Source organism: Amaranthus tricolor, chromosome 3 (assembly GCF_026212465.1).
Source record: "Amaranthus tricolor cultivar Red isolate AtriRed21 chromosome 3, ASM2621246v1, whole genome shotgun sequence".
NCBI classification, from domain to species: Eukaryota; Viridiplantae; Streptophyta; class Magnoliopsida; order Caryophyllales; family Amaranthaceae; genus Amaranthus; species Amaranthus tricolor.
This window is the reverse complement of record NC_080049.1, coordinates 34,954,266-34,966,129: the sequence shown is the minus strand read 5'-3', so window position 1 is coordinate 34,966,129 and position 11,864 is coordinate 34,954,266. Positions and strand designations below refer to the sequence as shown.

The following is an 11,864-nucleotide window of genomic DNA, read 5'->3' as shown; positions in this document are numbered from 1 at the left end:
TATATTATTATTAAAATAAAAAACAAAAGTATGATAGGTGATTTAAGGGGCCGCACATTTTCTCAATATTCATGACATGACACATTGACATTAATAATTCGGTTGGCTTTAATAAAGAAAGTCCATTTTCCTAACACAATGTTCTTTCTACTTAGAGACGACTTATTTTATTGACTTATTATTAAATTTCAAATCACTTTTAAACTTATCATCAAAACAAGTCTTTATGTCAATTTATTTTATTATGGTGCTATTTATAAAGGTTTTACTTCCTTCTTTTGGACTAGTGGATATGACAGTGAAATAAAAAGGTCAAAAAGTTAAGTGGAATTGAATTTATTTTATTTTATTTTTTTTAAAAAGTGATATTATTCTCTAACTAGAATAAAATTTAATTTTTTTATTTTTATCTTTGTAATGAAAACGTAAAGTTAAATTATTTATTACTGATTTTTCTTTTGTTTATAGGGAATTTTCCTTAACATAAAAAGACATTATTTGATTGAGACGAATATAAAGGTATTACTAGTCAAATTCAGTATTTGAGCCATTTGATAAGTTAAGGACCGGAATACATTTTACTAGTTATTATATTCGGCGCCAAATTATTTGTTTATTTTACGTTTCTTCTCTTATACTTCTATCTATCTTTTGATTATAGGATAGATTAAACAGGAAAGGTTCTTAACATGTTCAACATGTTTAAATGTATAGAGTCCCAAAAAATTAAGAGCGTCAATATTAAATAATGTAATTTATATTAAGGATTCTTAGAAAATTAATGTAATTTTTTCAAATTATACGAAGCCTTTAAAGAATTTGTCAATTTTAGCTTTGTGTTTGGGCTAAAAAAAATAGAAAAAAAGGTGAAAATCGAAAATAGAATTCTAATCAAAATACTTGTTCTAACTTTGACAAATCATATTCCCTAATATGCAATAGCTATCTTTACTTCTCCCTTAAACCGTAAAAAAACAAAGAAACCTTCCGGACAGAAAGAGACACAGAACTTTCTGTTAAAGCTCTGTATTGAAAGCGCTAATTATAACAATAACCCACATCTCCAACATAAATTCCTTCCCTTTATAACCCCCTTTTTGTTTCTTCTCCTCAAATTATTTGTCTTAATTTCCCCCCTTAAACCCACGTGAGACCTTACATCTATTTCTTTTGCCACTTTTTTTTTACTCTCAAACTTGCTGAAAATGGTTATGGAAAATGGGTTTTCATCACCAAGAAGTGATGCATTTCCTTCTGGTTTGAGGGTATTGGTTGTTGATGATGATCCTACTTGGTTAAAAATTCTTGAAAAGATGCTTAAGAAATGCTCCTATGAAGGTTTTTTACCTTTGATCTTTTTCTCTTAGAACTTGTTCTTGATGTTCTAAGTTTATGTCTATTGACTATTGTCTTTGACAAGAAGAGCTTTTGATGAGTTCTTTGCACTTGCCCAAATGTTTATTTTGTTGTTTTGATGATTTCTATGATGAATTTGACTTTTTTGATGCTTTGAGTTAAGATGGGTTTTTCAAGTTTGAACGGAATTTAGGTTTGAGTCCGCTTAGGCGATGATCTGATTAAAACATAGTCCCTCTTATTTATCTTAGGTGTTCTGTTTACTTTTGAAATACTATTTATTTATCACCCTTAACTTGTATTTTATTATTAATCTATAAGTTATAACATAGTTATGTGGTAACTTGTTTGATTCGTTTTAATGTAAATTTTATTAATATCAACTTTTTAAAATTTTTAATTATAATAAGAGTTAAACTTAAAACGGGTTGATATTATACAAATGTAGAGACGAGTATTTTGTACATCTTAAAGGCCTTACTTTTTTTTGTTTTATTTTATTTTATTTTTTGTGTTGGGTTGGATGAGGGTTGGGGAGGATCGAGAATTTAACCCATGACATTATTTAAAGAAAAGTGATATATGATCGCCATTGATCGGTGCTCAAACTTATAATATAAGACCCAATTTTCTCAAGTTTTTGAAATTATGTTGACATTTTACCGTATTAATCACACTTACTAGTTACATAATACACTAAACGGGAACGAATGACCGTAGCTAAAAAATAAAAAAGGGTTTTTGTATAAGTAAAATTTTTTTTTCTCCAACTATGTATTGTGTAATTTCTCTTTTTTTCATCACATTAATGTCAAATAAATATACGAATTTAAGATTATAAAAGGATAAGGTACAAAACTTTAAAAAGTTATTTTTTAATAATAAGAATTAATTTAATTTGGCCCCTTTCATCAGATGGGTTCTAGGTGATTGCATCTCAAAACTACCCTAAGAACAACCCTGGGTAATCATTGAATTTACACAAATTATTATTTGAGATGCGCCACACATAGTTAATTTTAGGCCTGTGTAATGGGTCGGATACGGGTTGAGTTGGACTCTAGCAGAGATGGGCCGGGCCTTACAATATAAAGATGGGCTTTAAACGGGTCGGGTTCATTGAACTCGGCCCACCCTGGCCTGTTTATCTAATTATAGAAATGAATCATTTACTATTTTTTTTTGAACTGTAAGTGTTGATAATGATAGATAGCACATGATTCTCTTAATATGATTTACTGTTTTATGGAAGTGGAAGTGCTGAAGATAATGTAATGTTATGTTTTATAACCAAATCTCAAGTAACATTCTTGAATGTAGAATTGCACAACAGTTCTCAATCTAATGAATTTCATGAAGAACACCTAATATTGCTAGCAGAATATTACCTAGAACATGGAAAATTCATCAAAAGTCACTTTTTACATTATTCCACCATGATCAGAATTTATAACATGAAGGTCCATTTAGGACCCATGTAAGCCCGTTTTCAACCCGCTCCATTTAGTGTAGAGTAAGCTCCGGCAAATCCGACCCGTCTAAAGCCCATACAATAAAGGGTTGGATCCGGAGGCCCGATGGACCCCCCGCCCATTGCACAAGTCTAGTTAATTTGAATGGCCAACTAATACATATTATTCAGCATATGAACTCTTATTATGAGATCATCTCATCGAAAAACATTCTCTTACAAAAATAGTTCTTAAAATTATTATTTTTAGGTGTAGATTAGTATTAGATAGTGCGGAACAAAGGTTTGCAAAAGTGTTGAGCAAAATGAATCATACTACAGTTTAATCATGTGGTCTTATTGCTTGCTTCACGTGATGTGTGGAAATGAACCAAATGTCTTTTTGATGTTAATGGCATGAGTTTCAGCTAGATAATGTTTCTCTATTCTAGAATTAGATTCTCAATCAATTTCATTGAATTGTTTTCAAAAGTATATACTTTATAGTTAGTAAATTTATATTTTAGGTAAGACTTTGACAATGTTTTTAGTCTGCTGACCTAAAAACCCATCTCTCCAATTCATATGAATTTGAAATCGTTGTCTAAGACAGTGATTTTACGAGATACTTATTTTCTAAATTATTTTTACATGAAGCTTATTTTTTTAAATTGGCTCAAAAAATAGAAAAGTTCTTATAATCAGAGAAAACCATGAACTGTGAAGCATTACAAATATTTGAAGCACCCACTTGGAGCAATTTCTTTCGCTTTCAAATTTATAGTGTCTCTATTTTGTCTCATTTTTAAACGACAGAATATGGATTTTGGATATAATTAACTTAGTTTGGTTGAGTTGGTTGACTCTTTGAGCCGATCCTATACTGTTGAGATTAACCCTTTAATACTGTTGTGACTAATCACTAAGCACTCTCTAATACATATCTTTGTGATGGTTGTTCAGTGACTACATGTGGATTGGCTAGCGAAGCCTTGAAGTTGCTTCGTGATCGAAAGGATGGTTTCGATATTGTCATAAGTGATGTTAATATGCCCGACATGGATGGATTTAAACTCCTTGAGCATGTGGGACTCGAAATGGATCTTCCAGTAATCAGTCAGTTATCCTTAATCAATTTGAAAAATCGTTATAAATTTCATACATTCTCCGCATTTGCAAAACAAAAACAGTCTCGGCTTACATTGAATCGTTAACTTGTTGTGTCGTGCAGTGATGTCTGTGGACGGAGAAACAAGTAGGGTAATGAAAGGAGTCCAACACGGAGCTTGCGACTATCTACTGAAACCCATACGAATGAAGGAACTTAAGAATATATGGCAGCATGTGATGAGGAAACGAATGCAGGAAGTACGAGATATTGATTGTTTCGAAGATAGAAATGGAACAGATCATTATGACGGACATTCTGGAGGTGATCAAATTTCTTTGAAGAAAAGAAAAGATGTCGAAAACAAACATGACGAGAAAGATTCGAGTGATCCTTCCACGGCAAAGAAAGCTAGAGTTGTTTGGACAGTCGAGCTCCATCAAAAATTTGTCGAAGCTGTAAATCAGTTAGGAATTGACAGTGACAGTAGTGAGTGCAGTTATTTCTCTTCAAATTTATCAGCATTTATGTTATCTAAGTCCTAAGAGATCATTGAAGCTGTCTATTTTGCAGAAATCGGTCCAAAGAAGATACTGGACATGATGAATGTTCCGTGGTTAACAAGAGAAAATGTTGCGAGCCATTTGCAGGTCAATATATCATCGTTTGCTTTAATATGTCGAGTTTATGCATCATTAGACATACATTGACATCTACAGTCTGTGCAGGATAACTTAGTAAGCATATTTTTCTCAATTGTGCAGAAATACCGACTGTATTTGAGTAGGATACAGAAGGGAGATAAACTCGAAAGCTCTTGTGGTGGAAAGAAGAATCCGGATCATTCCTTCAAAGAGTCCAGTGGAATACTTGGTCTTCCGAACCCCTCTTTTGGGCAAGTTAACGACATTAGTAGTAAGAATGTATATCGGGGAAATCAGTTGCCCATTGAGACTGTAGATTCTAGACCTCTTGACAGTAAACCTGAGAGCAGCAAATTTTTGCCATTGACTGAACATAGAGTATGTTTTAGTTCTGAGAGTTCTGATCCTCAGAATGCTAGATTAGGCCTCACCCATACGTTTGGGTCGTCAGATATGAACATCAAGCATGCATCATTTGACTCTCCTGTAGCTAGTCGGTACCCTTGGAGCAGAGAAGCTACAGATTTACGGTTCGAACCTGATTTTAAGGCCATTCCGAAATTGGATACCTGTTTCAACCAGCCGGTAGAGTGCATATTACAGCAGCAGATCAGTCCAGATCTCCTTGACCCTGCTCCACACGTCGGTCCTAATCTTCTCGAGCCTGCTTCACACATAAGAAATGATGTTCTAGAGCCTGTTTTACATGTCAGTCTTGGTCCTTCAGTAAGTGAAACCAACCAGTTAAACCTCATTAATAACAAACCATTGAATGTGAAGGAGGGTCGATGTGATACCGGGAAAGTATCCCACTTGGAAAGTACACCCGAGTCTTTTTCTGTCTCAAACGTCGATGCTTTTGGACGTATTTTTGACACGAAGAATCGGAACTTTAGTCAGGGAGTCGACGATATGAAGGAACAACAGCCATTGTTCGAACGATTTCCTACACAGTATGAAGAGAATCATCTTATAGACACACAAGGTTTTGAGCCTAGCTCTGTTGGGGCCCTAGAGATGAAAAGGCAGACTTCCTTTCTAGGTAACTTAACCGCAGAGACTACTGAATATGAGCTAAGAAACCAGATTTTAAGGTGTGAATCGCCCTCTAGACTCCTGGGTGAGGATTTGATTCATCGTTTGATACAATGTGGTGATGTTACTTCAAAAGATTTCGGGTTTGATGGCATAGGAATTGCAGGATGCAGTTTTGCAGAGCACGATTTCTACAGCGCTTTGCCACTGTATCTACCAAAGTTGGGTACCGAGTATCCTATAGATTGGACGGAATACCCTCTTGATCAAGGGCTATTATTCTCTTGATCACGAAATAATCGCGCTCATAATAGAGACCTCCAAGATGTGATCTTTTGGCGCTGCTAGATGCTGGATTATAACCCTAACTGTTCTGAGAGTATAGAGGACTCTTGAGCCATATACAACATTGGAAGTTATTTATAAAGCATGTGTTTTTTGTAACATTTATGTACATTATATGATGATAATGAAGGTTTGCCCACCTATTTTTCACTCTTTTTCTGATAGGTTAACTTTAAAATGTTAATGTCTTCAAACAAGAAACTCTTCCCTGATCAAAAGCAAGGGAAATTTAGGTTCGGACCTGCTTTAATCATTACCTGAGTCATTGTATACGAAGTCTATTACTTTCTTGTAGAAAGAGGCAAAATTTTATTTCCAGCTACAAATGAAATAACTTCGAATAGACTGAGACAATGATTCACTGATTTTATGCCTTCAGTCTACCTTCTATACAAGCACAGCGGTGCTGCAACATAATCATATTTCAGAAAAATATAATGCAAAACTATCCCAATTGTCAAAACTTGTACACTCATAAGAAAATGAATACAATACACAGGATAACGTGGAAAGCAAACACCTTGAGAGTCCAGCAATTTCTCCAGATTTCGGTTTCACTGTCAACGGATGTTCGGACAAGAATTTTCATGTCTCTTCTTAGCCGGGAAGGTGGCTGGAATTGACTTATTGTTTCCTGAAACAAATTTAGAACCACTTCGAGGAGGCTGCGAGCATTTGCCTCTTTCCAAGTTGGTTGATGGTTTACCTGACTTTGGTGGTTGTGGTGGTGCAAGAGGAATCTGAAAGAAATAACAAAAGTTAGCTTATAGCTGGGGAGACATGACATGGAGAACACAAACTCCTAGATTTCTGGCGATGGTCGTATTTTTTATTCCATTTCATTACCCCAATACCAAAAATGCCCTCCCACCAAAGCGGGGTTTTTGGGGTTTGATGTATGCAACCTAACTTGTTAGTGATAACAAAGAGGTTATTTCTGATTCACCCTTGGCAGCAAACATTATCCGCAACTTTTCATGGTAACAGGCAACAAACAAAAATAAGGTATCTAGAACTGAGATTCATGTAATAAAAGTATACAAAGTAGAGCTAACAAAAAGGAATACCTTCTTTGTTTTATCACTTAATACTTCTCTTCTGATATCCACTGCAGCATTGGAAAAGCTCACACTCTGTGATAGTTTTCTAAAATCAGCCTTCGGATTAACCTGTGCAAAGACCTCGCCATTGTGAATAATGTGGACTGATAGCATTTCAGAAGTATGAATTATAGGACATTTATGATGTTAAAAGCACCTTAGCTTTATCAAGAAGCTGCTGTTTTTCTGCTTCCCTCTCCAATCGTTTCTCGAAAAACTGGCATAGAATCACCAAAAAAGGTCAGGATAAGCGGACTCTGAATAAATCAAAAGGATGAAAAACCAAATTTCGGGCATACCTCTCTACGTTTTGCAGCTCTTTCTTCAGTTCTAAAACTGAAAGGAGAAAATGTGACGGAAGTTTTTGCAGGAGACTTCATATTCCTGGCATATCATATGGTTTCTTAGACGAGAAGATTTCACAGAGGCAAAGATCATGACTATCAGCATTTTCAAGTTTGAATAAGTGTTTCTTACCTCACAGAGGGCGACTGCAATTTCTGGTCTGATGTTTTATTCCTTGCAAATGACTTCTCAAGAGCTATTCTGCTTCTGTAAGGACAAAAATATGAAGGCAAAAGTTCCATAAACTGTTTTCACAGGAAAAAGAGGAGTGTTTCAATTAGAAAAGAACACACCTCCTTGTTTCTGACAGAGGAGTCGCAGAGGGGTGTCGTGAAACACTATTCACAGAAGCCTGCAATAGAAAAGGGATATCAGAGGATATATGTAATGGGGTCTTTCTTTGATCTATGAGATATAACTTGAAAAGAGAATGATCGATGCAATAACAATGGTGAATACACGTTGCATTCGATATAGCTGTATTGGATACAATTGATTAATGTCGAATGGTTCATGAGAGAAAAAGAAGCGTACCCTACTAGTACTTGGAGCTGGAGTGACAAAACTTCCTCTTATAATCTTGCCCAAAGGAGTGAAGACCTTCCCAATTCCAGATTTACGGGAAACTGGTGATTTCTTCATTGATATGGTATCAGATTCAATATTGATCGACATTTGAATCAACTTTGAAGTTGATTTGTTCTTCTCAACGAACTTTTGATTGCCACTGCCTTCCTTTTTCGGCCTAATAGGAGATGCAAGCCTTGCAAGAGAGGAAGATAATTTGGAAATATTGCTTTTCTTTGAGCTTTTTACTGACAAATCTGTCAATTTCTTCTTGCTCTTGAGTTCCAACTTATCCTTCTTTGTTTCTTTCTAGAGTATGAAAAACAGTAGTATTTGAGTACAAAAAAAATACATACACCAAATTTAAGAAAAAAGATGAATCATTCTATACCTCAATTGTCATCTCTTTTTCTGGGCTAGCATTTTCCAATCCACCTGTAGACTGATTTAATTCGATTTCAACAGAAGCATCTGTTATGCTTACATTTACTTCTACATCCTCACATGGGTACATTTGAACCACAGGAAGATTCTCTGTGGAATCGATATCCAAACTTGGCTCCACGTTTTTGGCCTTTTCATTTTGCGATTCTTCTGCTCGAGTAGACATGTCGTTTGAATCGACAATCACACTCGAACGAGGCTCCACAATATTCGCTTTCTCATTTCGTGATTCTTTCGTTTTAGTGTCATTTGAACTGACAATCACATTGGGAAGAGACTCTTCCACATCAGGAATATCTTCCTTAGGAAATTCATTAGGAAGTATTGTTTCTTCAATCAGTGTAGGTGAGCTCAAACTCGAGACAAGTTCCATGTTATGGGTGTCGTCGACTTCTGATTCAACGTACTTAGAGTCATCATTTGGCTGCTCCATGACAGCCTCTTTCTTAGCACCAATCTTTTTGTAATGAGCCTCAAAATAAGCTTTCATTTTGGCAACAGAACCAGGTTTGGAAGACTTTTCTGCTTCTTCTAGATAACGATTGTGAGAAAAGGTTGACCATTTCTCCCAAGCTAAGGTTTCTGACATATATCTTCCAAAAGATATGGATTCTCCTAGTGCACGAAGGGGATCTCCCTATCAGATAAAATCTACTGATTAATTACCCTGCTGAACTGATCAAATGCAATTCTTGATTATACTATCCTATAGTAGATGCTCATTGTCCCTTATTTTGATAGTCCTTGGTTTCAAATAATAATGAACTACATTGAAATGCTTCACTAAATCATGTGCAATTCTTGTTTACGTGAAGTTATAGATGATGTTTGCTACTAAAAGTCAACTGGAACGATCTTTGTTATCACTAACAAGGATAAGGTTGCCTACATCCAACACCCAAACCCCACCTAGGTGGGAGTGCAGTGGAAAGGTGTTGTTGTAGAGTAGAATTGGTGCACACATCCAACACTCAGACACAAGTAGAATTGGAGCACACAAAACTTTATACTCCCTGCATCTCTAAGAGATTGCAACACCAATAATTGGCACAAATATCAAGAAACTAATAGGGATAACTAAATTGTGCGGATAGAATTAAATGTGAAAATAAGAAAAAATGTGTGGAAATAAGAACTAAAGTAAGTACGGAGGACAATATCTAAAGATAATAATATTAAAGTTAAAGGGACGAACTAAAATGGAAAGAATGTCGATCCATAAGGACCGAGGGTGTAGAAATAAACAGCCCTTTCAAAATGCACTAATAGAAAATGATATCAGTTCACGAGTACTACATTAGTAATGCTTGTCCAATCATGAACATTAACTAGAAGCTATTTATTACCACCTACAAACAAACAAAAAATACTACAAATTCCTATCAAAAAGTAGTAATAAAAATAGTCACCATATTCATGGTTGGAACAATCATCCTTGAAGCTACTAACAATAAGAAACCTCAACTTCATAATTACTTCTCTATCCCACTCATTTTACCACATTCAGATCAAAAACTAAAACATGGAGGATCGCAAATTAGCAAATGGAACAGAGGACTATTTGTATTCTATACAAAGCAAATATTTGCAATATGTGCAAGGAATTTCTTGGAGAAGAACTCAAAGATGCAAAAATTTACTAGACAACGTATATTGATCACAAGCAAATGCAAAACAAAAAGCATTAATATCACTCAGATTCTCTTGTTACAGAACAGAAAATTATTCTATTATATGAATTCGCCATCATTCTTGGCAAATCAATGAAAACATCGTACTAAAGTATAAGCAACATAGATCTCCTTCATCCTTCAAGCATCATTTAAACTTCTAAGCTAAATTTACAAAACTATGCAACAAATTTCTACTCACTTGCAAGTAACAATTCATTGAGAACAAAACAGCGAATCATTGTAATGTAGGTCCAAATTACAACAATAACAATCAGGTCAGAGCCTAGGTTAACTGCAAGAACCAATGTATTAGTTTCAATGGTGAACGACATGGATGATTCTTCATTCATTTCCTACCATCTTAAACAAGCATTTGCAGCAACAAAAATCAAGAACCCAGTTCAGAAATGGGCAAACACAAGCAGAAAAATAAAACCCATTTTATAAATGGGAAAAAAAAGAAGAAAAATAAAACCCGTTACAGAAATGTACAAAAATGCGCAGAAATTTAAAACCCACCTAACAAAACATGCAAGAATTCAATGAAAAAGAAATAGATGAACAAAAAGAACAAACCTCAGAGAATTGAGGGGAAGCTTCAGAAGGATTAGAAAATGAACGTCTTAAACAAGCTAATTCAGCCATTGGTTTTGCTCTGTATTTTTAGAGAGAGAGAGAGTAAGAGAGTAAGAGAAGGGTGGAAGAAGAAAACGGTTACTTTCTTTGAGTAGTAAGTGAAAATGTATAATAAATAAAAATAAAAATAAATACTGTAGATTTTTAAATTTGAATTTGGAGAGGGCTCAAGAAGCAGAATTGTTGCAACATGTCGAGCCCAGATCAGGAAATCCTTTCCTTTATAGAAAAAAAAGTGCCTTTATTTAGAACATGGGTTTCAATTTATACTAAGACACTAGACTAAGATCAATGAATTTTTTTACCCCTTTCTTAATTATCGTTATCTTTATTATTATGTCACTATTGTTTTTAATAAAAATATAAAATTTTAGTTAATATTTTGGGATCAACTTCATCATTTATATTGTTTCGATGTTTAATTTTAGTTGAATGTTTTTTTAAGAGAAGTTAGAGATGTAAAGTTATGAAATTCATTAAGGACTATATAGAAAATTCAATTTATAAAGGATGACAACACAATGAAAAATGTGGAAACAAACTAACAATTAATAAAGTCCTTTTATTCGATTCTTAAATCTGAGAATTACAAAAGTTAAAGATTAAAGATAAGACAATTTTTTTTTTGGGTGATGAGAATTAATTGAAGTCATAGACTAGGCTAACATATGATTCTTATATATTGTATGAATATTTATTCTTATTTCTTTTCTTTTCAACAAATCAAAATCAAAGTGAATCAAAATAAAATTCGTTTTATGTTTATAATAAGAGATGAAAAACAAGTTAAAATGGAGATCAATTAAGGAACTTAAATTTGATAATTGACAATCCTCAAAACTTTAAAATATTTATTTTCTAATAGAAATCTATATTGATGGTATAAAAATATTTGCTAGAATTATACTCCCCCAATTCACTACTAATGTCTCATTTGCTTTTTGGACACTATTTATCTCTTACTCTTAATTCGTATTTAATTATTAATGTATAAGTTAAAACATAGTTATAAGTGATATCTTGTTTGATTCATCTCAATGCAAGAATTTTTTATATCAACTTTGCATAATTTTAATTATGCACAATTAAAGATATTAAGAAATGAATAAATGCATTAGACAGAGTGCAAAAAGCAAATAGAACATTAGTAGTGAATTGGAG

General features: G+C 34.0%; 2 protein-coding genes across 2 annotated transcripts; one reads left to right on the top strand and one right to left on the bottom strand.

Moving 5' to 3' along the window:
- Nucleotides 1-994: 994 nt before the first annotated feature.
- LOC130808206 (two-component response regulator ARR11-like) lies at nt 995-6,080 on the top strand. The gene is made up of 5 exons (XM_057673678.1): nt 995-1,338; nt 3,770-3,922; nt 4,038-4,403; nt 4,488-4,564; nt 4,679-6,080. Exons 1-5 carry the CDS (start codon nt 1,206-1,208, stop codon nt 5,879-5,881), a joined length of 1,932 nt encoding a protein of 643 aa, XP_057529661.1. The 5' UTR covers nt 995-1,205; the 3' UTR covers nt 5,882-6,080.
- Nucleotides 6,081-6,223: 143 nt separating this feature from the next.
- LOC130809019 (protein WVD2-like 4) lies at nt 6,224-10,921 on the bottom strand. Its single transcript, XM_057674615.1, has 9 exons — nt 10,644-10,921; nt 8,342-9,031; nt 7,918-8,259; nt 7,677-7,735; nt 7,516-7,590; nt 7,338-7,422; nt 7,196-7,255; nt 7,006-7,107; nt 6,224-6,678 (listed from the first exon to the last, which is right to left on the bottom strand). Exons 1-9 carry the CDS (start codon nt 10,710-10,712, stop codon nt 6,499-6,501), a joined length of 1,662 nt encoding a protein of 553 aa, XP_057530598.1. The 5' UTR covers nt 10,713-10,921; the 3' UTR covers nt 6,224-6,498.
- Between the last annotated feature and the right edge of the window lie 943 nt (nt 10,922-11,864).

Excerpts from the sequence above, each read along its gene's own strand:
- LOC130808206 (XM_057673678.1), top strand. The coding sequence starts at position 1,206 with ATGGTTATGGAAAATGGGTTTTCATCACCAAGAAGTGATGCATTTCCT. Across the intron at positions 3,923-4,037 it reads AATGGATCTTCCAGTAATCA|TGATGTCTGTGGACGGAGAA; the intron begins GTCAGTTATCCT and ends TGTGTCGTGCAG. Across the intron at positions 4,565-4,678 it reads ATGTTGCGAGCCATTTGCAG|AAATACCGACTGTATTTGAG; the intron begins GTCAATATATCA and ends TCAATTGTGCAG.
- LOC130809019 (XM_057674615.1), bottom strand. The coding sequence starts at position 10,712 with ATGGCTGAATTAGCTTGTTTAAGACGTTCATTTTCTAATCCTTCTGAA. Across the intron at positions 7,591-7,676 it reads CCTCTGTCAGAAACAAGGAG|AAGCAGAATAGCTCTTGAGA; the intron begins GTGTGTTCTTTT and ends TTGTCCTTACAG. Across the intron at positions 7,423-7,515 it reads TTGCAGTCGCCCTCTGTGAG|GAATATGAAGTCTCCTGCAA; the intron begins GTAAGAAACACT and ends ATGATATGCCAG.